At 35.1% G+C, this 26391-nt stretch overlaps 2 protein-coding genes across 2 annotated transcripts; both read right to left on the bottom strand.

Annotated features, from left to right (window-relative positions):
- Window positions 1-1932: 1932 nt before the first annotated feature.
- LOC100031893 (olfactory receptor 6-like) lies at window positions 1933-7756 on the bottom strand. Its single transcript, XM_001381001.4, has 3 exons — window positions 7640-7756; window positions 2938-3215; window positions 1933-2905 (listed from the first exon to the last, which is right to left on the bottom strand). The coding sequence occupies exons 1-3, from the start codon at window positions 7754-7756 to the stop codon at window positions 2158-2160; spliced, it is 1143 nt and encodes a 380-aa protein (XP_001381038.3). The 3' UTR covers window positions 1933-2157.
- Window positions 7757-13543: 5787 nt separating this feature from the next.
- LOC100031889 (olfactory receptor 6-like) lies at window positions 13544-14500 on the bottom strand. Its single transcript, XM_007476936.1, has one exon. The coding sequence runs from the start codon at window positions 14498-14500 to the stop codon at window positions 13544-13546; it is 957 nt and encodes a 318-aa protein (XP_007476998.1).
- Window positions 14501-26391: the final 11891 nt, after the last annotated feature.

Raw genomic sequence — 26391 nt, 5'->3', positions numbered from 1 at the left:
GAGAGGGTTCAATGTCCAATAGATAAATGACTGATAGCTGTGAAAACTTTTCAAAAGAAGAAATTCAAACTAATAATAGCCATAAGAAAAATATCCCAAATTAAAAGATAAATGCAAATTAAAACAATTCTGAAATTTCATCATATATTCACTGAATTGGTAAAAATAAAAAAGAAATAGACAATATTTCATAAAAAGACTATGAGAAGGCAAGCATACTAATATTCTGCCAATGGAACTGTACATCGTTCCTCAGGAGTTCAAAACTTAATTCAAAGTATTGAAAATTTTATGAGCTTTTATATGTTTTGACTCAGACTATTAGGTTTATGTACTTTGTATTTCAATGAAAGTACTAAAAGCCCCACCTATGTAGCAAAATATTCTTAACAAAACTTTTGTTTAAGATAGCAAAAAATATCAGAAACAAAATGCATAATATTCCACTGGGGAATTGCTGGATGAATTATGGTTTCTTAATGTAATGGGATAGTCTTGTATCATAAAAAACAATGACTGCAGAATTCAGAGAAAAACAGGATAATGTGAATGTATTTTGATTCAGAGAAAAGTAAGCGGTAGGAGAATGTGTGTATGTGTGTGCATGTGTGTATAGTTGGAGAAAAAATGACTTCAGGTATATACATTTTAAAAACACATAAAAATCAACTAAGCACAAACTACTTATACTAAATTGTCAATGGCATGTACTCCCTCCCTGCCCACCAAGTAGAGGGGAAGGGGAACACTAGAAAAGGAGAATATTGCATATCATACAATCAAATTTGTCTATTTGATGAATACCCTTGGATGGATGGAATAAGTATTAAAGTGTTTCTTAGGATGAGACATTGCACTGAGAGTTTTACAAATATTATCCCATTGGATCTTATTAACTATGAACAGTGCCTTTGCATAAACAAAATATACAAACTCAACCTGCTTCCAAAAACAAATTCTTTGTGAAAACTGATTGTTCATTTCTGGGTAATGGTCTTGTATCCAAATTGTTGCATTAGCAGCCACAAGAAGCATATCATTATTAAAGGCAAGTAATTAAGTACTTCAGAGTATCATGACTAAAGACAAGTGTTAAATACTTCAATTCTTTGCTTAGGGGCCATCTCATCACTGCGTCCAAGACCACTTAAGAAAGCTCTCCATCTGAAAGAAAAATGAGATCTCCTACGGACCTTAACACGCAAAGGATCTGAATGTCGATCACAACTTGGCAGAATGGTCTTGGGGTAGGAGCTAATAAGAGTCTTTTGAGCAAAAAGAAAAACTCCATTGCATAAAATGAACAAAGAATTAAATAACTTCCATATTAAAATGTTTAATTTTTGGGGGGGGGGAGGAACTAGAAGATGCTTAGTACTGATGAACAACTTGTCCATAGGCAAACCATACTGTCTTCATTAAGTCACCAGGAAATTTGGAACAGCCATCACTAATCTTATTAGTTAAGAATTCCCACCTCTTCTAACCAGAGTTGTAAAAGTTCCTTTCTTTCATTTTTAAATTTTAAAATAATTTAACATTTAAGGAGCATATTGTTATATAGTATACATAACTGGCCTAAACATACCATCTGCTAAACCAATTTATAATTTTTTTCTAGTTGTTTTTATTAAAAAAAACATTTCATCCTTCCATATCTTCTCATGCTCAAAGTTTGTATACTTGGATTGAGCTAGTCTTATTAATTTTGTGTCATTGCAGTCCACTGTCTTACTCTTCTATTTTATGATGACTACCACATAATTTTCATGAATATTGCTTTACAGTATTGTTTGGAGATAGAAATTCTAGGACTCCTTCATTCCTCTTGTTTTTATTTTGTTTTTTTTTTCTATTTTCCTTGAGATTCTAGAATTTTTAGAATTTAGAATTTAGAATTTGCTTCCAAATTAATTCAATTATTAAAAGTAGGTCTATTTGGTAACCAATTATATATTGGATTAGAATAATAATAAATCTATAAATTCATATGGTTAATTTTTCCATGTTTGTCATACTGGTCTGACACAATCATGAAAAATGTCTGTTTCTCCTTTTTTCTGTCTTCTTTTATTTCTTTTACTACTCTATTTCAGGTGAATTTGATTATCAGGACCATATTTGACTCATAAATAAGAGTTTAGAATGATGAATCTCCTAGGATTTGATCCAGCCACTGCTCAGGGTTTTTCTGATGGCACTTTTGGCCTTCTGGTTCCTTAGACAATAAATGATGGGATTCAGCATAGGTGTAAATACTACATATATGGCTGAGATCGGTTTGTTGGAATTAAATGAAGCAATAGCTCGGGGTTGAACATACACAAAAATTACAGCCATATAAAATATTATCACCACTGTGAGGTGGGAACCACAGGTAGAAAAGGCTTTTTGCTGTCCAGAAGCTGAGGGGATATGCAGGACAGTGGATATAATGAAGCCATAGGAGAGAACAGCGGCTAAGAAATGGAATACAAGAATAACAATGGCTAGGATAAAGTCAACCATCTCAGCCATGGAAATGTTCTTACAGGCCAATTTGAGGATGGGAGAAACATCACAGAAAAAGTGATTTAACACATTGTTACCACAGAAGGTGACACATGAAATAAAATAGACCTTGATTACAGCAATAGAGAAGCCACATATCCAAGAGCTAGTAGCAGTCAGCTGGATACAGAAGTCTATAGTCATGATGACTGGGTAGTGAGGTGGCTGGCAGATTGCCACATAATGGTCATATGCCATGGCAGCCAGGAGCACACATTCTGTGTAAGCAAGTGAAGGAAAGAAGTAGAATTGAGTCATGCAGCTCAAAAATGAGATAGCATTGGGGTGAAGGAGAAAGCCAGCTAGCATCTTGGGAACAGTGACAGTGATGTACCATATCTCCAGGAAGGATGTACCATATCTCCAGGAAGGACATATCTCTTGGAAGCACCAAGAAAGTAGTACATGGGCTTGTGGAGGGAAACATTGGTCAAGACAGTGAGGATGATGACCAAATTCTCCACCAATACTAACAGGCAGGTTCCAAGGAATAGGATGAAAAGCAGGATCTGAAGCCAGAAGGTAGTAGGGAAGCCCACTAGAATGAACTCAGTGACATTTGTGATGTTTTCTTCCAACACGGTCAGGATGCCAAGAGGCTGGAGACCTATAATAATAATGCAACACGAAATAGTGAGGAATAAGGCGTTAACAGTTGAATAATGCTACTTAACCTAGCCTCTCATTAATCTAAAGCTTTATATTGGTCATCATCTAGGATGAATAATATGATAAACTCCTTATAAGTCCCCAAAAAGGTCATGATGGCTGGGCAGATTGCCAAGTAATGGTCATATGCCATGGCAGCCAGGAGTAAACACTCTGAGCAGACAAGTGAAAGGAAGGCTGCCCTTCAGAGGTACTAGAGTGCAGACGAATGCTATAATCAATTTTATCTTGGACTCAAGGTCGGGAATTATAAAATTTACTACAGAAGTTATGACAGGATTCAGGAGTGAAAGAGTATATCTGGGTCATAAATAATCCATCAGGCAGAATGAGAGAACTTTAAACAATAATCACTTTATAATCCTTTTTTACCTCGAACAGTTCATCTTGGTCATCCCTTATTCTCTGGAGGCCTCAGGATTTAGATAAGTATGCAGATCGGAAGGGGGGCAGAAGGTATGGATACTAGGTCAGGAATTTTAATTGCTTTGGTCTAAAAATAGAGAAAAAAATGAGCAAACCAGGTCAATTCATACATTATTCACTTGATAAGAATTATGATAATTTGGAAGAATCAGGGTTCATAGAAAGAAGGTACAATTTCAAAGTACCAGATCAAAAGATCATAAATTTAAAGTTTAAGAGATGCTAAATGTCATCTTTTAGAACTCTTTCATTTTATACATATGTAGGAATGTGGCATGGATTTGGTATCTCCCTATCTTTCCCTCTTTCAGATCAGTTAATATAGTTAGACAAAGTAAGGGAATAGTAATAAGATGTTTTATCAAGATCTCTTTCCAATTCAATCAAGGAAACTTGTCTATACTTCATTAAAATGATTCTTCTAGGCCCTGAGATGGATAGATTTATGTTTACAGTTCATTTAAAACTTCCATATCTGGGTTTTACATAATATGATTTTTCATCTGCAGAGCTGAGATTAGGGCTCGGTGGGTGCTAAATGAAATCATCCCCATTTAAATACAGATGAGGATACTGAGGTCTAAAAAGGTTAAGTAACTTCTCAAGGTTGCCTAGGCAGTGTGTCAGGGCTACAATATGAATACATATTCCTTGAGTCTTCAATCCTTTGAATCTTGAAGCCTGACATTTAATAGCAGTGTGACCTTGACCTCTTCTCTCTGGGGCTTTCACATGTAAATTATAGGGATTCTACCTGAGGGCTTCCAACTTTAAACTATGATCCTAATAATTGCTGATATGTAAACAGTGATTCACATTTTACAAAGCCCTTTATATATATATATATACTCTCCTTTGATCCTCTCCAGAACCCTGTTAGGTAAGTGATTTTACACAGAAGGTAAAGGACTTAGAAAAGTAAAATGGCTTTTCAAGCATCATATAGCTAGGAAGTGTCAGATAGGAGTCATTCTTTTAAACCAACATACTACCCCTGTTTGCCTCCCACAGTTCTCAAATCAATACAAGACAAGGTTAGTTGGGAACAAAACCCAAATTTCCAGAAGGAAAAATTCTCTAGACTGGACTCTAACATCACCACACCAATCAGAAATGGAAATAAAATGGAAGTTTTACAGGCATGCTCCAATTTCCTATTTCTCAACAAATATATCTCAACCCTTACAGAAAATAGGGGAAACTGAACAATGCCTTGAGTTGAGTGCATTATTTGTATTTCTGCCACTTTTAAATGTTCTCTATGTTTCAAGTGTAGGCTGATCTCCTTTGAAGAGGCTGAAGCAAACAAAGAATGTCTCTCTACCACAGCAAGGAGGTAACTCAGTAAATTGAGAGCCATACTTAGAGACAGGAGGTTCTGGGTTCAAAATTGGCCTCAGACATTTCCTTGTTGTGTGACCCTGGGAAAGTAATTTAATCTCCATTGCCTAGCACTTATTCTTCTGCCTTGGAACCAATACAGTATGGACTTTAAGTTGGAAGGTAAGTGTTTAAGAAAAAAAAAGAAATGTCTCTCCTCACTCCATATTGATAGGAAAAAAGAAGCATTCCTAAAAAATGGAAGCAAAGTTCAGTGAGGGAAAGAGGATTTGAGGTGGAGAAAGTAATATGAGCCTTGTCAGGGTAACAGAGAAGGGAAGAGCATTACACAGAAAAAAGAGAGAGAAAGTAAACTTGTATATAATGAAAGCTTAAATATAAGCTTAAAAATAGGCGTGAGGCTCTTTTTGAGGAGTGATGAGCTAAATGCTCTGAAGAGGTAGAGGCTACTTATCCGTCAATATTATATAATAGAGTTTTAGAAGCCATCAGGTGAGAATTCATCCACTAAGTGCCAGAAGATTAAAGAATAGTGGTTACTTATCCAGGGACACTCAGCTATTAAGTGTCTGAAGTTACATATTTGAACTCAGGTCTTCCTAATGCATTCAGGGCCCAACACTCTATCCACTAAGCCATGATGCTGCTTCAAATCTCATTAAGTTCATTCATGTTTAGAGACTCACTGTTCACATGTACAAATTAGTGGAGCAACATTTTATATTCATTCATATAAAAATGTTATAATTAATCAGTCAATTAAAAACATTGATTAAGCCCTTACTATGTACCAAGTATTTTGTTTAGTCTTCGGGGAGGGGCAAAGTGAGATAAATGGTTCTTTTCCATTGAAGCTGATTAGACTATTAGGAAAATAAGATAAAAACACAAATAACTATAATTCATGGTTGATCTTAAGCATATTTAAGAGGCAGAAAAAAAAGTAAGAGAGATGGTTGCAGTTTAGTGGAGAGAACATCCTGGATTTGGATGCAGAGAACTTGATTTTAGATTTCTGCTATACTACTCCTAGTCTGTATGAATTTGAGAGATCATTTCAGGTCTGTTCCTCACACTTCTGATCTATAACATAAGAGGCTTTTACGCAAGATTTCTAAGGGTCCTTTCAGCTCTAAAACCCATTGATCTAGGACTGAATGATTTATGAATGGGAAATGTTAGGACTTAGGGGTTGATTGTTACAGGGGAGGAGAGAAGGAATCAGAGAAAAAAAAATCCCTTCATTTAGAAAGTGGAATTTCAGTTGCACTTTCGAGGTTGGGTAGAAATTCAGCATGTGAAGAAGGGAAGAGAAGATTGTATTGCATTTGTGTGGAATATGGGACTAGATAAAAGAGGAAAATGAGAGGGAAATAAAGGAATTCTAATGGGATTATTGGCTTTATGTAATACCAATATTCTGTACTGTTTTTAATTTTTAACAGTTCTTCTAATTGATCTGGTTTCATGCAGTTACAGACTGATTGCTGAGCCATTAAATGGACCTACCTCTTTTTGGCATGGAGTTTTATTTATTTGGTACATATGATATTAAGTATCATAGGAACTGAAAGGTTTATTAGGCAAGGAATGAATTTATCAGGGTGACACGTGCCCAAATTCATCAATGCCAGACTTGACAGGGAACACATGAAATTCCAAAAGAAAGGAGTCACTGAGAAGCAATATTTACATTTTGTAATTAACATCATCACACCAAGATGGGAAAATAACGTTCAGAAACAATGGTGAGGCAGATTAGCCATTTTTTTGATGAAGACACAAGACTTTCTGATATATCCTTAGCATATCTTTCATGAGCTAACTGAAAGTATTTGAAGCAAGGGGAAAACTACTGGAGAAATGTTTTTGGGGAGACTATCCAATGGGATATAGTCTTCATGTAAAGAAAGTTGTTCTAGAAAGTTAATGGTAGCATGTTGGGTACCGTAGCATTTTTGGTGTCTTATTAAATGAAAGAATGCTACATGCAGTAAGGGTTAGCTCATCCAGCCCAAGTAATTAAATAACTCATTTACTTTTTATTATTTAATCCACAACAAAAGGGAAGACGATTTGGAAAAGTTTCATTATTTAATCTACAGAAGAATAGATGATAGTTCAATCAAACACTGACAACAAGGTGGTTTTTTCTCTTGCGAAACTTGAGTTCAGATTTTGCCCAATAGAAATTTGTTGACTATGTGATCTTGGGCAAGTCACTTTCCATCTAGAGGGCTGCTTCCTTACCTGTAAAATGAAGTTGTATATGATAATCCCTGAGGTCCCTTCCAAATCTAGATATATAATACTATTATCATGACCAAATGGAAATAAGATACTAGAAATGGGATTTCAGCACCTCTACCTGATTCAAAGTCCAGGATTCTCTTGAGGCTCCCATGTTGCCTTTCAAAAGCATTAAAGGAACACAAAACATGGAACCATATGAGAAATTCAGGTATAGGTAGATGTCAAACATAGAGGCCTTTAGCCTCTGAGTATTCCAGAAAAACAGTACATGTTCTGGACAAAAGGCTAAAGAAAGAGAAAAGGAAGAGACTATCTCTAATGTGTTGTCCCATTTATTTTCTAGGGACAGTTTGACAGCTCATTTCTAGGGACATTTGAACAGCTTTTCCAGGGAAAATACATGCCAGTCACAAGGATCCTTTAGTAGTCCTGTCGGTTGTTGGATGGTATGTGGGAGGTTTGATTGAGCTGAACTGGATTTTGTTGGAGTATAAGCCACTTCAATGTGGTTGACCATGGTAGCAAGAACAAAGTATAGAAAAACAAGGGATCCAGGCAGTAAAAAGATCTAAAATCTTTTGTCATCACAAACTGTGGTGACTAAGGTTCAGTTGATGTTCCTTCACTTTTCTTCTCATTTCTAAGGATGTCTTCTAGGGAAGGTATAGAAATGGGGAGCATATGGGTTCCTAACAAAGTGAGTTCTTCTTTATAAGGCACTTGGGGTATCAATCATTTCCTTCCTTTAAATTTGACAAAAACTTTTGGGTCCTTAGCTTCCTTTTCCTCTTGCTACTGCCTGAGGCCTCACCTTTGTCCCTACACAACATATGTACAAATTCAGGTGTTTATACAGAATGTCAGGACAGGCTATAGAGCTCTCTGTGAGCATATAATGGGGAAAGAAGACTAGTACCCAACCACACAGACTTCTTTGTGATTTGTTGAAAACATGAGTTGACCAAACAGAAACTTTTAAGAAGAAATCATTTTTTTCCACCAATGAGGAACATAGGGTGGAATTTTGGAGCTCAGATGGTCTGATGCTTATCCATCTTGAGTAATGTTTTTCTTCTCTTGTAAATATAGTAAATATGGACCAAAAGTTTTGAATCCTAAGCATCTTCCCTTACCTAGGAAGGATGCTAGGGGAGCATGGTGTCACTTTTCTCCTTCTCCTGTTTATGAGGAAGGAAAAGAAATAATTTTTCTCCTCTAATTTCCTCTGATTCAGGAGTTCTGGCCAGACAGAAGGAATCAAACAGAGGTTCTTGAAGCTAGGAGCCTGGGAACTGCTATGGTTCAGGAGAAAGATCAAAGAGATAGAGGTAGAAGAAATAAGTGAGGGACTCACAAGGGGCATTCAATACTTGGTCCTCATTGGAGGGAGGGAGGGAGGGAGGGAGGGAGAGACAGACAGACAGAGAGAGAGAGAGAGAGAGAGAGAGAGAGAGAGAGAGAGAGAGAGAGAGAGAGAGAGAGAGGACATATTCTTATTTTGGGGGGGAGCTGGCTTCACTATTTACCATATGTCCCTTCCCCAGATAAGCTTATTGTCTTCTCACCTGGCATGACATCACCATGAATCTACTTATCTAGAGTCCATGATTTTAAAGGATCCCATGGGACTCATTTCCTGGATTGGTGCCCCTGACTACTTGCCAATGATTGAGCATCTCTGAAATGGACTTAAGCACTCTATTTTAGATCTTTCACCTTGGGTTCTTCATCATCCTTACAAGTATTTAAGTGCCTATTGTGTGCTGGGCATTGAATTGAGTGCTAAGGATATAGATTCAATGAATGAAGAAATTCCAAAATTCTAATGGGGAGATAAGACTATCTCAAAGTATACAATGAATATATATGTATATATAATTGGGAAGACCAAGAGGAAATTAACAAAGAAAGTGCTGCTTGGATTATGTCTGCTTGAAGGAAGAAAGGGATCTGAATAGCCTATGATCCACATCTAAATACTCTCAGCCTGGGGTTCAAAAATTGGAGAGTTGGGGGAAGTATTCTGTGTAGCAATTACAGCAATAGTGACTTTGGAAACTAGTAGAAAGGACAACAAATTTTGCTACTTTCACTAACTTTACCTGAGACTTCAAAGGGTAGTTTCTCCGTTGAGGGGCAATATGAGGGATTGAAAAGAACATCTCCTCTCTAGCTCCATATTTGTAGTTTTGGGACCAAAGTTGATGAATTGAAGATATTAACAAATTAAATAGGCATTTTGGACTCTAACTCAGATAAGCATTTTTATTAGTCAGCAGTAAAGAGAATAGCCATCAGAGAGTAAGGCAGTGAAGATGTTCAGCAGAGATCAGTGATCCCCAATGGAGTATAATAAGCAAAGGAAAAAAAAGGAAGCTTATGGCCATAGTTCAGGGGAGAAAACAGGTTCCTTGATGATAACACCAGAGAGCAGTAGCAGTTCTGCAGCCCTATGGGTATGAGTCAACCCTGTGACTCTTTTACTCTGGCCTCCACATGTAATAATTTATCATTATCACTTTATTATTATTGTTGTTATCAATAGTTAGCATTTATTTAGTATCTACTACATAACAGACCATTTCACATTCCTACTCAAGGAGCTCCACTGGCTTCCTATTATCTCAAGCCACAAATGTAAACTCCTTTATTATTTAAAAAAATTTAGAACTCATTTTTCCTTGCCTCTTCAGTCTCACACCTTAATCCTCTCCAACAACTCTTTGATCCAGCCATATTGGACTACTTTCTGTTCCTCCTATATGGCATGGTCCAAGATAATTTAATTTCTCTGAATAATTTGGTACCTATTTTGGGGTCCTTGAACCAGCTGTCCACAACTGGGATGCTTTGCATTCTCATTTTTGCCTCTTAGTTTCCCCATATTCCTTTAAGACAAAGTTCAAATGTAATCTTTTTCCAGGAGACCAAATGTAGTCCTGCCAATTACTTGTGTCTTTAATTCTTAGATAAACTTCCATCTACTCTACATATATTTTGTGTGTTTCTTGCCAGTTGAATGTAAGCCCCCTGAAGCTAAGAATGACTTTTCTTTGCCTTTCTTTGTATCCCTAAGTCTTATAATATTTTGTGGTACATAGTCAGTGCTTAAATACTTATTGAATGACAGATCTCAATGTTAAGAAGACATATCTTTTATTGCAATTATCAACTTAAGATCATTAATAGTGTGCTGCAGCCTTTATCAAAAAGCCTGATTAAAGCAGTGTTACATAGTGGTAAAAGCCATGAATCTAGATTTAGATACATAATCCTTGGACCAAGGAATGCATGATGCTAAATTGAGAATAATCAAGTGCTAAAGTATGGGATATAAGAAAAGAAAGGGATTAGTATAGACTGAACTTATTAGATAAAAGAGTGAATTCTGGTAAGCCTTTAGAAACTATAGAATTTAGAGAGGTGGGGACAAACCAGGTAGGGTGAAAAGCAGTATTGAAAAATATGAAGTTGGGGGGCATCTATGTGGCTCAGTAGATTGAGAGAACAGGCTTAGAGAGAAGGGAGGTCTTGGATTCAAATGTCACCTCAGACACTTCCTAGCTGTGTGACCCCTAGGCAAGTCACTTAACCACCATTGCTTAGCCCTTACTGACCTTCTACCATAGAACCAATAGACACTATAAATTCCAAGATGGAAGGTAAGGGTGTTTTATTTTTTTTTGTAAGTATGAAGATAAGAGTGAGAATTCAGAGGAACAGAAAACTAATTGAACTATCAGCCTCCATTAAGTTGTACTCATTTGAATTTCTTATGCCTCCAATAAATTTTGGATTCTGCCCTTCTCTGAGTTTTCCTCAGATCCTAGGGGAAAAAAATTTTGAGAATTTCTGTCATATACAAAAGCCTTAAAAATGATGAATGATAATAGCAACAAGAATATTTTTTTAAGTTTTGTTAATTTTTTCATGCTTTTTACATGTCATTTTATAATATCACTCCCAACATCAATTCCAGTGAAACCATTTTTGAAATTATAAACAATTAAACTATATAGACAAACATAACTAATTTATTTATTAGTCTTTATAATTTTCCCTACTTTAGGAATTCTATTACCTCACAAATTGGATGGAGAAAGTATTTGTCATCATCTTTTCATGGCAATTAGTCCAAGTTCAGTTAACTGTTAATGCTATTTTAAAATGACTTTATACCTTATTTCTGGCTTCTTACTTTGATCTGCATTGATTGATTTAACTCTTTCCATGTTTCTTTGAATTTCTCATATTAATTCACTATTTTTTAATCAATGCTTAGCTTTTTGTCTTAGTATCAATTCTAAAATAGAAGAGTGGCAAAGGGTAGGCAACTGGGGGTAAGTGTTTAAGATCAGATTTGAATCTAGTCCTCCCAACTCCAAGCCTGGTGCTCTATCTACTCTGCTGCCAAGTTCCTATATTCATTATTTCTTAAAGTATAATAAAATTCCAAAATATCCACAAACTGCAATTCATTTAGTTATCCCTCATGATGGGCACTCACATTTTTTGCAATGAAAGTTCTTCAAAGACTTTTTCTTTTTGCCTTTGGCCTCCAGAGGGTATAAGCTCAACAATAGGTTCTCATGGGCTAAAGAGTACAAATATTTAGAAATCCTTTTGAATAATAATTTGTAAGGTCCATAGGACCAATAACAACCCCATGAACATTGTATTAGTGTGCGTGTCTCTGCAAACAAACTCTTTCTAATGCTAAATTTCCATTATAATCTCCATTAGTTCCATAGATGTAAGATGAGACTTCAGAGTTATTTGAATTTAAGTTCTCATAATGATTTGAGGGCATTTTCATATATATTATGCTTCACATTTCTTCTTTTGAAAACTTAGGCATCTATTGAGTAATGGCTATTGATCATATTTAAAATGTATTCTTTATATAGCATATATATGAAACTTTTTTCTCCACAGATATTGGATACAAACACTTTTCTCCACATAGCGTTTTCTTTTTGCAGGACTTCTGGCAGGACTTCCTTAAATTACATAATCATAATTGCCTTTTTATCATCTATTTTTATTTTTATATATTTTATTAATATCTTGATTCCTCATTTTTAAATGAATTTTACCCCTATATAGAATTGTGAAAAGTCCCTCCATCCTTGATCCTCTGATTTTTTTTAGTGATGTGAACTTTTATACTTGATAACAATGGAAAATGTATTAGATTGCATGGTATAAAATCTTGTCAGGTCCCATTTTTTGCCCAGTTGCTTTCCAGTTTTTCCCAGTTTGGGGCTCTTCTCTGATCCCCAAAAAGGAATTCTTTTGCCTTCAGGGTTTTTATCCTCAGGTTTGATAAATATGGGGCTTGATTGTGTGTGTATGTGTTCCTTGCTTTTATAATATGTCCCACTGCTTTACTTTTCTATTTTTAAAAAGCACCAAAAATTTTTCCTGATATTTGCCTTTCAATATTGTTTAAGAACTAGAAAAGCTAGCTCCCCTGCCATCTTTATTTCTTTTGCTTTTCACTTTTTTCTTTCGATTCGAGAATTTTTATTCTTTATGAATCAAATTTATTTTTAAATGAAATTCAAAATATTATCTTCATCAGTTCTCTGTTAAGTATTATAATATATAGCCTAATTTAGGTAAAATTACATTTTTACCATGCTGGTATTACCTAACAATGAATAATAACTATTTTTTTAATTTAAGAATTCTTTCTGATTCAAATACTTTTCTGTGCTTTGTTGAAAATATCAGCTCTGCTTCTAAGATATATGTTTAATCATATGAAGTGGGCTTTTGTATCTATTTTTTTTAAGTTTTTATCATAATTACAAAGGTATTTTGTTCAAGGTTTTGCCTGAATTTCTTTAAAATAATATTATGGTTTTGGTTGGCATTTTAAAATATGGTTGTTAATTTTTTCCTAGTGCTTAATCATTCTTACATGCCTTATGTAAATTCAACTGATTCACTATGAATATTTAAAAATATTTCTGGAAAATAATTTCTAAGAACTTATTTTAAACATTTTCTTTAGAAAAAATTTCAAAAGTCTCTTTCTCTGCTTTATCCTATGTTCAGGAATGAGACCCATATTTGTCTCATATAAAAAGGAGTTAAATTAGATGCTTCTCTTTTTTCAATTATTACAAATAATTTTGTTGCATACATATTAATTTTTCTCCATCTCTGTCTGACCCTCCCTCCTGGCTCTATATTTATTTAAAATCTTTTCCTCTAGGTTCTTAGCATTTATTTTTAGTAACCCTTTCTTTTCTTGGAAGTGGTTTCTGGGTCCCTGAATAGAGATGAAATGTGTTTTTTAAAAAGAGGAGTCTCTCAGGAATAGGGCCCAGCCACTGCTCAGGGTCTTTCTGATGGCATCCTTGACTTCTTGGTTCCTCAGGCAGTAGATAATAGGATTTAACATGGGTGTGAAGACTGCATATATGACTGAGATTAGTTTGTTGGAGTTGAAGGAGGCAATAGCCCTAGGTCGAACATACATGAAGATTACAGCTGTGTAAAAGATTATCACTACTGTGAGGTGGGAAGCACAGGTAGAAAAGGCTTTCCTCTGTCCAGCAGCTGAAGGGATGTTTAGGACAGTGTTGATAATGAAGCCATAGGAGAGAACAGTAACAGAAAATGGGAAAAGAAGGATGACAATGGCTAGGGCAAAGTCCACGACCTCAGCCATAGAAAAGTTCTTGCAGGCCAACTTAAGGATGGGAGAAACATCACAAAAAAAGTGATTTAACACATTGTTACCACAGAAGAAAACACGTGAGATGAAATAGACCTTGACTATACCAATAGAGAAACCACATACCCAGGAGCTGGCAGTCAACTGGATACAGAGTTCTATGGTCATGATGACTGGGTAGTGGAGTGGATGGCAGATGGCTACATAACGGTCATATGCCATGGCAGCCAGGAGCACACATTCTGTGCAGGCAAGTGAAAGGAAGAAGTAGAGTTGAGTCATACAGCCCAAAAATGAAATGGTGTTGGGGTGAAGGAGAAAGCCAGTCAGCATCTTGGGAACAGTGACAGTGATGTACCATATCTCTAGGAAGGACATGATGCCCAGAAAGTAGTACATGGGCTTGTGGAGGATGCCATTGATCCAGACAGTGAAGATGATGACCAGATTCTCCATTAATACAAATAGGTATGTTCCAAGGAATAGGAAGAAGAGCAGGATCTGCAGCCAGAAGGTAGTAGGAAATCCCACAAGGATGAACTCAGTTACATTTGTGATGTTTTCCTCCCACATAATCAGGGCACCAAAGATTTTAGGAGAACCTACAATGGCAAGTCAAAATACAATGGCAAGGACCAAACAATAGTCCCTCAGGAAACTTGTATTCTTGTTTTAGCCTCAACACTATCTGTTATCACGTAGTTCCTGGGTACCACCAGAACCTTGTAACAGCCTGAAAAGTTGTATTTGAGGTAAAACAGAGGGTAAAGTTATGTCCAGGTCTATATTTCAAGGTTGGGAATCTCTGAGCCCATTATAATAGAGTTATGAGGCAGAATTTTGAAGTGAAGCTGTTGATCAGGTTTGATAATCAATCACCAGGATCAAGTAGACAGGCAGGTCCTTTCTCAAGCCTATTTTTCTCCAGACTTTGTTCAGATGTCTCAGGATATCTCTCAAAAAGTCCGATTCTAAAATGAAAATTCCCTTTTATAGACAACATCAGCAGTAAAAATTCTGACCCACAACAATTCAAGTCATCCCCCAGTTGTTCCATTTTAATTACTTTTTCAATGAGTGAATACTAATGTCTCAGTATATCTCCCATTATATTCAAAGAAGTTGTCATTAAGCATATCCATATTCTCCATAAAAAGGGATAATCACAAATTCTAAAAACAATTCACTTCCTTGCAAATTCATACAGCAGATCAGGTTGTCCTGACAAATCTCTAATACAGACAAGAATATGCAAAAGGGTAATCCTTAAGCCAAATGGTAAGGACAGAGAACAACATCATTATATACTGGTTTAAGAATGTGGTCTGATAGATCGAGTTCCCTTCAATTCTACAGACTTTTTTAGGGCTTGGGATGGTAGATCTAGATATGGAATGCAATTCAGAGGCATCTAGTTCAATCACTTATTCAATAAATGAGGAAATTGAGGCCCACAGAAGTTAAATGAGTTTTATAAATTACAAAAAAGAGCAGCAGCAGCTATATTTGAACCCAGGTCTTCAAACTCCAGAGATAGTGTTTTTTCCACTGTGTTATGGTGCCTCATATACTTTATCTAATAACCATTTAGCTAAGTTTTCCAGCCTCCAGTTTTCTGAAGCTGAAAATAATCAGATAAAATCTTATCAATGAAATCATGCTTCTGTGGAACCTGCTAAGATCACAAGGACAAAGCTTTGCAAAATTCAATCTCATTACCTCCTTGACATAAGGAAGAATGAAGGAAGAGATTTTGAATCATTTAATAGAAGGGAAAAGATGAGGCATTGGCAAGAGAAGGTCCATAGAAAAAAAGAAAATAATCTCATCTGGTGTGTGTTTTTCCTGTTTCAGGAGATAAATTCTTCTTGGAATCCATTTCCAGAATTTTTTTCAATTAGTATCTCCCTTTTTCTGATGTTTCTTCCCACAGCTGCAAAAATTATCTTCCTATAAAGCAAGCTTTATATAGTAACTCCTACTCAAAAACTTTCAATAGCTTCCCTCCTTATGTCTCAAGAATAAGATACAAATTCTTAGGTATAGTTTTTTAGGTTGTTAGCAGTTTATCTCCAAACTTCCACTTCAGTCTTTCACCTTTCCATCATTATGTACTCTAAATTTCAACCAACTGGATTGCTATTCCTCATAATTGTTATTCCTTCTCCTGACTCTCCAAATTGTCACCTATCAGGCAGTGAAATTTGAAAATGTTATATGACACTAAATTGGAGAAATTAATGATATATAGAATGAAGAAGAGAATACTTAGAAAGGACATATGACACTTCAATGGATCTGTAATATAACTTGGAAATCCCTATGCTGGTATAGATTGCAAACTAGTTATGCCTTCTCATTCCATGTCTTTATTTTTCTGTAAATTCCTCCCAATTGTTTAAATACTTTAATAATAGCTGTCTGCATACTATTTGCATTATCCATATCCTTATGCAATCTCAGACTGTCACTTAAATGAGTCCTATCTCCTGCCCATGTTTTACAGAGGACCATAGATTTAGACCTAGAAGAGATGTAAACAGTGTCTCCTAAAATTTTTCTTGTGTATAAGTCATTGTTGTTACGATGCTACATTCAATTTACACATTTCTATTGTCCTGTAGATCATTTATCATTATAATTATTCAGGGGACTTATTTTATAATTTATAGTTCTGTGCCATTTTCCTATTATAAAATATATAACTAGATAGGATTTATAGGAAAGGGACAGTTTGGGATTATTGGAAGCACTGTATTTTTTCTCCACTTACCAACTGTCTCCCTTTCATCCTGTCCATTTTATAGTTATCCATGTGTAAGGTGATGAGGACTTGAGTCAGTCTAACATCAATGTCAGAGATAGATGGGGTATAATGACTTTAAGATATCTATAAAATATCTAATTCTAACAGTCAGATGTAAATGCAGGACAAATGCAGTGTTCACAAGAGAAGTTAGGGCTGAACAAATATATATCTGGGTTCTATTGGTACCAATGAGGATCAAAAAACAAAACAGTATAGATGAATAAAAGAAGGGGGCCCAGAGTAGAGCCTTGGAGGACACCCACAAGTTAGTGAATGGAGATCTAGATGGAAATTTGGCAAAGACTGAGATAGAAGTAGCAATCAAAAAGGTAGGAGGAAAACCAGGAGAAATCAGTTTTAAAAACCTAGAAAGAAGAGCGTATCAGAGAAAAAAATCCACAATGTTAAAAGTTGCAGAGAGGTTAAAAAGGATAAATATTAATAAAAGGTCATTATATTTAACAACTGAGAAGTCATTAATAACTTTGTAAAGAACAATTTCAGTTGAATGATGAAGTTGAAAGTTAGACTGCAGAGAGTTAAGATAGTGAGAAGAAAATAATAGGAAATTTAGAAAGGAGTTAGAAAGATTGCAGAGGAAAGGGGGGTCAGGTTATGAAGGCCTTTAAGAGCAAAATAGGGGGTTTAATAGTTGATCTTGGAGGTAAAATAGCTGCTGGAGTTTACTGAGTAGAGAGGAGGGGAATATGAAAGTACTTCATTGGTGAAGTCACCAATTGTGGATGGCACAAAGGGGAGGAGTGGCAAAGGATAATATCTATCCAAGATGCCCAGATCTAGTAGGTTTTTTGAAGATGAGGGAGACATGAAAAATGCTTGTAGACAGTAGAAAAGAGGACAGTAGACAGAGAGATTGGTCGAATATTGATGAGAGAGTGAGGTTGATAAAGATGGTAGTCTGCTAGAGAAGATGTAATGTAATGTAATGTAATGTAATGTAATGTAATGTAATGTAATGTAATAGGTCCATTTGTGGATATAGAAGACAAAATAAGGGCCACCTCTTCATGTGAGATGAGTGAAGGAAGAAATGGCATAAGTCATATGAATAATATAAGAATAGGAGTGAAAAAGGAGCTTTATTGAGTGCTGAAATATTTTAAAGTTCAAAGGGGCAGTTCCGTGGTTATCAATGAGAAAATGAAATATTCCTTGTTGCCTTTAACAGCATGGTGAATATAATTCCTAAAATACTTTAATTGACACATCTACTCGAATCTGTGAGCAATTATTCCATTAATTGCAACTTCATTATGTCCTTTTGTTTCATTTGTCATGACTATGGTTTAACTCCTCCACTATTGTTTAATATTAATTGGAGAAATCTGACACTTATTTGCTAACATCTTAAAAAATGTCTACAGACAGTATAAAAACTAGGCAAATCCTATTACCTCATCCCATTACCCTTAACAACTATCATCACAGCAGAAACTGAACGGAACTGAATAAAACTGAACAATTTTGTAATTTTATCCATTTCTTTGGTCTCCATGGCTACATAACTAATTACTTAGAGGCCAACAAGCTTCACTGCATTTGACTATCCATCTACTTGCATAACAAATGCAAATCATTGCCAAAATCATACTTACAGGCTTTTAAAATTTGTAGGATTTCCAGTTTCTTTCATTCTCTTAGCCTTTGAGAAAAAAAAAGAGTCACTGATCTACCTAATGGGCCATTGCATTAGGACTATAAAGACAAGTTGAGACTTGAGTATTTGACATTGCTCCCTGGGGAAAAAATAATGAGGACTATTATGAAAGATTATAAGCATTTAGAAAAGGTTCTCATAGTGATTTCAAGGAGCTAGAATGGATTCACTAAGAAGAAGTCTAAACAACAACCAAACCAACCTTATTTATTCCTGGATAGCATTGCCAGATTGGTATATCAAGGAACTGATTTTTGTGTGTGTGTTTTTATAAAAGCTTTAGATCTAATATTCTATAACATAAATGGTCAAATATAAACTAAATTATATAATTAGTAATGTATTCACAGTTGACTGAATAATACCCAAACCTTGACCATTCCCTATAATTAACCTATCAAAAAAGGAATTATTTAATAAGTCCTTTTGATTCCATTTCCACTTTTCTATTCTAGCTGTTGTTACCTTCATTACCACCCACCTGAGCTATGATCATAGCTTCCTATCATGTTTTCCTTTCTCTTTATTTTCTAATTCATATTTCATATTCATATTCTGTCAGATTCTTTATGTATAGGACTGGTCACATAACTTTTCTAATCAACACATTTGAATGGATCCACATTGTCTACTGAAAAAGTTCAGATTTTTTTGACTGACATTTAGTACAAAATAACCTGGAAGGCTAATACAAAAGACCTAGTGCACAGGGGTGGAAGTGGAAGGCAAAGCACCATTCCAAGGAAGACCCCAACACTGCAACAGACCTTAGGAGTGACTGTAATAGCAGCAATGACTTCCAGAGCTCTCAGCCACAATTAGGGGGGACAGACACTGTGAAGAAAGAGATTACAAGGGTCCCTTTGCTGGCTCTCACTGCTGCAAGACTCTTGTTGTACTGCTTATGTGCAGAAAATGGACACTGTCATGGGGATGGGGGAGTAGCATCAGCATACACCAGCACTTGCAGCCACAGGAGAGCAGCAGACCCTGGTTATAGTTCCAAGGTGGAAAAGAGTGCTTGGGATTACTTATAGAACAGAGCATAGTCCAAGAGAATCTTAAACATACCTTTCCTTACATCACATCACCTTGAAAGAATTGAAAACTTATAGATCCCCAGAGGTACCTCTGAAGACAGCTATATAATGAACATAAAGTTTAAAACAGTGTTCCCTTCACCACAGGTACAGAGCCCAACATTAACAACTTTTTTAAAATAAAAATAAAAAGCTGGAAAATGAATAAACAATAAAAATGAGAAAGAAATTCAATGTGTAAAGTTATGTTGGTGAGAAGACAACAAAGTACATATTGTACCTTTTTAATGGAGGAGCTCAAAAAGATTTTTGAAAATCAAATAAGAGAGAGAAGAAAAGTTGGAAAAAGAAATGAGAGTGATACAGGAAAATCATGAAAAAAAGTCAATAGCTTGGTAAAGGAGGCACAAAAAATCTTGAAAAAAATTAATAAAAATCAGAATAGGTCAATTGATAAAAGAGGCACAAAACTTCAATAAAGAGAACTCCAAAAAGAAAAAAAAACACCAGAATTGGCCAAATGGAAAAAGATATACAAAAATGTGTTGAAGTAAAGAACTTTTTCTTAAAAGGCATATTTGGCAATATGAAAAAAGAGATACAAAAATTCACTGAGGAAACCAACACTTTAAAAAGTAAAATTATCCAAATGGAAAAGGAAGTACAAAGGCTCACTTGAGAAAATAATGCTTTAAAAAATAGAATTGGGCAAGTGGAAGCATCAAAAGACAAAAAAAGAAGAAAATATGAAATATCTCTTTGGAAAATAAATCCAAGAGAAATCATCTAGTAATTCCTGGACTACATGGAAGGTACTATAAAAAAAAAGAAATTTAGACATTATCTTTCAAGAAATTATCAAGGAAAACTGAAGCTTTAGAACCAGAGAATAAAATAGAAATAGAAAGAATTCACTGATTACCTTCTAAAAGAGATTCCCAAAGAAATTCCCAGGAATATTCCCAATTCCAAAATTCCCAGGTAAAGGATAAAATATTGCAAGTAGTCAAAAAGAAACAAATTAAATGCTGGGGAGCCACAGTCAGAATAACACAAAATTTAGCTTCTACATTAAAGAATCTGAGAGCCTGAAATATGATATTCCTGAGGGCAAAAGAGCTAGAACGTCAACCAAGAATTACTTAGCAAAGAACACTGAGCATAATCCTTTGGGGAAGGGATGGGTATTCCTTGTAATAAGGGACTTTCAAGTATTCTTGATATAAAGACAAGAGCTGAATGGAAATTTGACTCTCAAATATAAGGGTTAAATTGTTTACATACCAACATGGGAAGATGATTCTTGTAACTCCTAAAAATTTTATCGTTATATCATCTTTAGGGTGACTAGAAGAAGTACATATATATATATATATATATATATATATATATATATATATATATATATATATATATATAAGCACAGGGCAAAAGGTGTGAGTTGAATGTTAGGAAAGATATAAAAAATAAAATAAAGGCATGAGAAAGAAAAATTCATTGGGAGGAGATGCAAGAGGAAAAAAATGGGGTAAATTATAAAAGAGGCATGAAAGAGCTTTTACAGTGGAGGAGAAAATTGGAAAGTGGGGTGGGGAGCACATGAACCTTTCTCTTTTCAGAATTGTCTCAATAAGGGAAGAACATATGCAATCAACTGGGTACAGAAGTCTATCTTACCATACAGGAAAGTATGAGGGAACAAGGATAAGAAAAGTGGTGTGTGGCTGAGAGAAGGAGGGGAAAATAGGGAGAGCTTGTAGTCAGAAACTAAATAGGGGGAAACAGAATGGAGTTAATGCAGTAATCATAATGGTGCAAAAATTTTTTACAAGTCTCTCTAATAAAACCTCATTTCTTAAATACATGGAGAAATGAATTAAATATATAATAATACAAAGCATTCCCTATGAATAAATATTGTCAAAGGATATGAATAGCTTATTCTCAGACAAAGTAATTAAAACTCTCTATAGTCGTGAAAGATGCTCTAAATCACTATTAATCAAAAAAATGAAAATTAAGACTTCTAAGATACCATCCCATACATCTCAGTTTGAACAGAAAAAGAAAATGACAAAACTTAGAGGGAATGTGGGAAAATTGAGAAACTAATGTACTGTTCAGGGAGTTGTAAACTGATTCATCCATTCTAGAGAGCAGTTTGGACCTATTCCCCAAAGGCCATAAAATAGTACATGCACTTTGACCCAGCAAAACCATCACTAGGTTTATATCTCAAAGAGATAAAGAAGGGGGAAAGAAACTATGTTTACAAAAATATTTAAAGCAGCTCTCATTATGGGGACAAAGAATTGGAAAATGAGGAGATACCCATCAATTGGGGAATGACTAAACAAGTTATAGTATATAATTGTATAATGAAATACTTTTGTTCTATAAGAAATGATGAGCAGGAGGATTTCAGAAAAACCTGGAACAACTTACATGAACTGGAACAGAGAGAAATGAGAAGAACCAGGAGAACATTGTACACAGTGGCAGGAATACTATGCAATTAAAAATGAAATGATTTAGCTATTCTCAGCAATAAAATGATCTAAAACAATCCTAAAGGATTCATGATAAAAAAAATGCCATCTGCTTCCAGAAAAGGAACTGATGGAATATGAATCCAGACCAAAACAAATCTTTTTTACTTTCTTAATATTTTTGTCCAAGTTTCCTTCTACAAAAGGACTAACATGGGGAAATGTTTTACATGATTGAACATTTTAAAATCTATATGAAACTGCTTACTATCTCAGGGGGTTAGGAAGAGGGAGGGAGAAAATTTGAGACTCAAAATTCTTGTTAAAATGTTTGAAACTTTTTATATACAATTAGGGGAAATTAAAAAAAAATCAAAGCTGGATAGGTGGGATGGGGCTTGGCCTTAGATCCAAGACTTACTAGCTTTGTGATCATAGTGGACCTCCGTGTCCTCATCGGTAAAGTGAGCATATGAATGTTTGTTTTATCTATCTCACCGTTATTTTGAGAAAAAATTAAAGTGCTTTGTAAACTTTCAAATAAAAGTTTACAATCTGAGATAGAAGATATACATACAACTATCTATATAAAATCAGTTATAACAATAATCTATGTTACATGTTAAGTTTATTTAAGAAGTAAAGTCAAAGAAATGGCCAGGATATACTAGAAGGAGCAGCAGATTCCCTGTCAGTTCCCTTTGGACTTTGGAAAGATCTCTACTAGACTATTAACTCTAAAGTCAAGTCACTTAACCTCTTTGACACTGAGTATTTTGAGTGGTTAGTAATAAATAATCTCTAAATTTCTTTACATTTCTAAAGCCTTATATGTTTGATTCTTTGATTATCAAAGAGTTCTCTGTGTAAAGGGGGAAAGTCAAAGAGGAAGAAAGCTCTTCTTTTGACTTTATACCTTTTCTCTGGCTGTCTCTTTCTCTTCATCTCTGCCTCCTAGCTTCCCTGGCTTCCTCAATATTTAGCTAAAGACACACCTCCTGTGAGGAGCCTTTCCCAGTCTTCTTTGACTTGTACTCTGAAGATTTCCAATTTATCTTGTATGCAAGGCGTCCTAAAAGTCTTAATGAGGTTTTAAACTATTAATGTCAAAACTTCCACCAAGAATTTGGGGACAAAATGTATGTCATGTTTATAAACAATTGTTTGCATGTTGGTTCCCCAATTAGACTGTGAACTCCTTAAAAACAGGGACAATGTTGTTGTTGTTGTTGTTTTTGTCTTTGTATCTCTATCACTTAGCACAGTGCCTGGCAAATATTAGACACTTAATAAATATTTGTTGATACTTTGTTTTACTTTTTTTTTTGATTTGGAGACGACCTCAGATGCCACCTAGTCCAAGCCATATCAGACCAAAAATTCCATCCATAACTTCTCTAACCAGCTTATCCAGTTTCTGTTTGAGGTCCTCTAGGGATGATGTGGAACTCACTAACAAACAATATAACCAATTCCCCTTTTGGACAGACGTTGAGCCAAAATCTGCTGCTCTGAAAGAGTTGCCCTTTGGTTTCCTTTTAGAACAAGCAAACCAAGTCTAATACCTCTTTTATTTGATTGACCATTAATTATTTGAAGGCACCAAACAAGTTTCTGCCCACTTTCCCCTTCTTAGTATTTTTTCCTCCAATTTAAATATACTCAGTTCCTTCAGCCTTAGTTGCCTTCGAGGTTTGGCACCAGTGCATTCTCTGCTAAGAGGCTTTTCTTCACTTCTCAAGATGTTAATATTCCTCTGTTCCATCTATGAAATAAGTTGGTATTGATTTTGTATATTCTTTTATATTTACTTATATATGTACATATTTTCCTTCCTCTTCCTCAATAGAACCTAAATTACATGAGGCCAGACATAGTTTAGTTCTTGTCTTTTTATCTCCAATGTTTACATCATAGACCCTTAATAAACACTTATAGAATTGAACTGAAAAAGTCTTCCAGTCTCCTATCCTTCTCATCTGGCCTTCTCTGTATGAAATCTGACCTATTAATGTCATTTTAAAAATGTGATGCTCAGAACTGTAAGCAATGCTCCAGGTGTAGTGTGGCTAGGACTGAGTAGTGTGGGTCTATCACCCATCTTATTCCAGATGCCACATCTCTCTTAATGTAAGAGAAGAGAAAATAGATATAGCCAGACCTCATTGGGTACCAATAAACTCAGAGCAAGTCATGGTCTCAGTTTTATCATCTATAAAATGGAGATAATAGTCACACCTACCTCTATTGTTTATTGTGAACATCAAATGTGATAGCATATTAAACATTTTGCAGATCTTAAAGTACTATGTAAGTGCTATTATTACATTTTAAAACAAATGGTATTATTTTTAATTATTTAGGTAGGTGGGATTTGAAACCAGTTCCACCTGACTCTAAGGCAGTACTTTATCTTTTAAGTCATGCTGCCTCTTACTATATTAATGGAGATTTGAAATAATTGGAAAATTTGAGGGTAAGAATTTTGTACCTACCATATATTTATTCAAATTCTCCCTTCCCTGGTTCAAATGAAAATCCAATTTCTCTATGAACTAAAATATTAAATATAAAAATGAGGCAAAAGAATAAAATCATAGTTCAACAAGAAAATCCTTTTTCTCCCCATAAGACTAAATCTGTCAAATATAATATTTTGTCAGAAAAGCATGAAAATCCACTTATACCTGTATCTAAGCTATTTATAAATCTTTAAAAACAAAAAGCCAATGGCATATTGGGTGTAGAAAAAGAATTAATTCAATAAATCTGGGAAAATGAACTGGGGTCAGACTGTCAGGGATGCTGAAGGGCAGAAAGGATAGACAAAGCTTTATCCTAGGGGTAAGAAGGAGATATTGAATTATACAGGGGAATGCAAGAACAATACTGCGACAAGGAAGAAGGAGTAATGGAAAATCCTTGGATTTGAAGATAGAATATAGATTCAGATCCTAGCCTTGGTATTTACATAATGCATTGACACACACATGCACATACATATACAAATACCCAGAACCAAGCAAAGATTTCTGGCTCATTCCATGGGAGCTTATAATCAAGCTAATAATGAAGCATTTATGACTCTTCATTGATTCCAGCCATTTGCCCAGTTCTAAATCTATGTAACTGCAGAACCATCTGGTACACCACTCCATCTTTCCCAAAACAACAGTATACCAGACTTTGCTGATTTTATTTTTGGCTAAAATGTAAGCAGAAAATCTCTGAATCATTCCCTGATCTACCTGTTTAATAGCTCTGTCAAAAAAAGTAAAATATTTAGTCTGAGATGACCTGTTCTCAATGAATGTGATACCTCTGAAACCAAGGACATAGAGGAAGCAGACAAAATAGGGGACAACCTTAGGAGGGTGACCAACAGTGTCAAATGACAATTATCTTTGTTGGTATACAGGAGCAGCCAGAGAAAAGAAGTGTGTCATTCTGAACTATAGCTTTAAAAATAGGGATTATAGGGGGGCAGCTGGGTAGCTCAGTGGATTGAGAGCCAGCCCTAGAGACGGGAGGTTCTAGGTTCAAATCTGACCTCAGACACTTCCCAGCTGTGTGACCCTGGGCAAGTCATTTGACCTCCATTGCCTAGCCCTTACCACTCTTCTGCCTTGGAGCCAATACACAGTAATGACTCCAAGACGGAAGGTAAGGGTTTAATTAAAAAAAAATTAGGGATTATAGGCTTTTAGACAAAGATGCAGTCTACACAGCAAATTTGGTTTGAAAAACAGTTTTAAAAATTTAATAAACAGAAGAAAGGCCAGGCAAAACATCCCTAACCCTGCTTTTATTTATTTACCAAGCAAGTTGCCATAAAGAGTATGTGATCATAAGATTTAAGAACAAAAGAAATATTGTAAGTCATCTGATCATACCCCTTCTTTCATAGATGAGGAAACTAGACTTATTGACAAATGTTACACAGATACTAAGTGGCAAAGGCAGAATTTGAATTCATATCCTTTATGTTCAGTTCCAGTGTAGTTTCCACTGTACCACCTGGACTCTAAAAGTAGAGTATGGGAAGAACAACAGGGAAGCCTAGAAATTTATAGGAAACAGAATAGAAGAAATCAGCAAGCAGTAAAATCCATGGAATTACATATACATCTAAATAATATATAAGTATGAATATGTATATATATATATGTGTGTGTACATATATATACCTATATAGAAACATATACATATATGGTACCCAAAAGATCTTAGTGCAATTTAAAGTTTAAATTTGCACTGACTTGCAGAAGACCCTATAAGCAGACATATTGTATGTATATACATATTCATATATGCATATATTCCTATATAAAATGCATATAGATACACATGTATGTATAATAATCTATTTATCTTTGTATAGGATGTCCTAAAAGTTTTGGATTTTTCGTGTGGTTTTAAACTAGTAAAGCTTATACATGTTTATATAC

This window comes from Monodelphis domestica, chromosome 1 (genome assembly GCF_027887165.1).
Source record: "Monodelphis domestica isolate mMonDom1 chromosome 1, mMonDom1.pri, whole genome shotgun sequence".
NCBI lineage: Eukaryota > Metazoa > Chordata > Mammalia > Didelphimorphia > Didelphidae > Monodelphis > Monodelphis domestica.
The sequence above is the reverse complement of the archived record's forward strand: the minus strand, read 5'-3'. Positions and strand labels throughout refer to the sequence as shown.

Coding starts and splice junctions, on each gene's coding strand:
- LOC100031889 (XM_007476936.1), bottom strand. CDS start 14,500: ATGTGGGAGGAAAACATCACAAATGTAACTGAGTTCATCCTTGTGGGA.
- LOC100031893 (XM_001381001.4), bottom strand. CDS start 7,756: ATGGTCAACCACATTGAAGTGGCTTATACTCCAACAAAATCCAGTTCA. Junction 3,216..7,639: donor AGGATCCTTGTGACTGGCAT/GTATTTTCCCTG, acceptor TAGGTTAAGTAG/CATTATTCAACTGTTAACGC. Junction 2,906..2,937: donor ATGTACTACTTTCTTGGTGC/TTCCAAGAGATA, acceptor CTGGAGATATGG/TACATCCTTCCTGGAGATAT.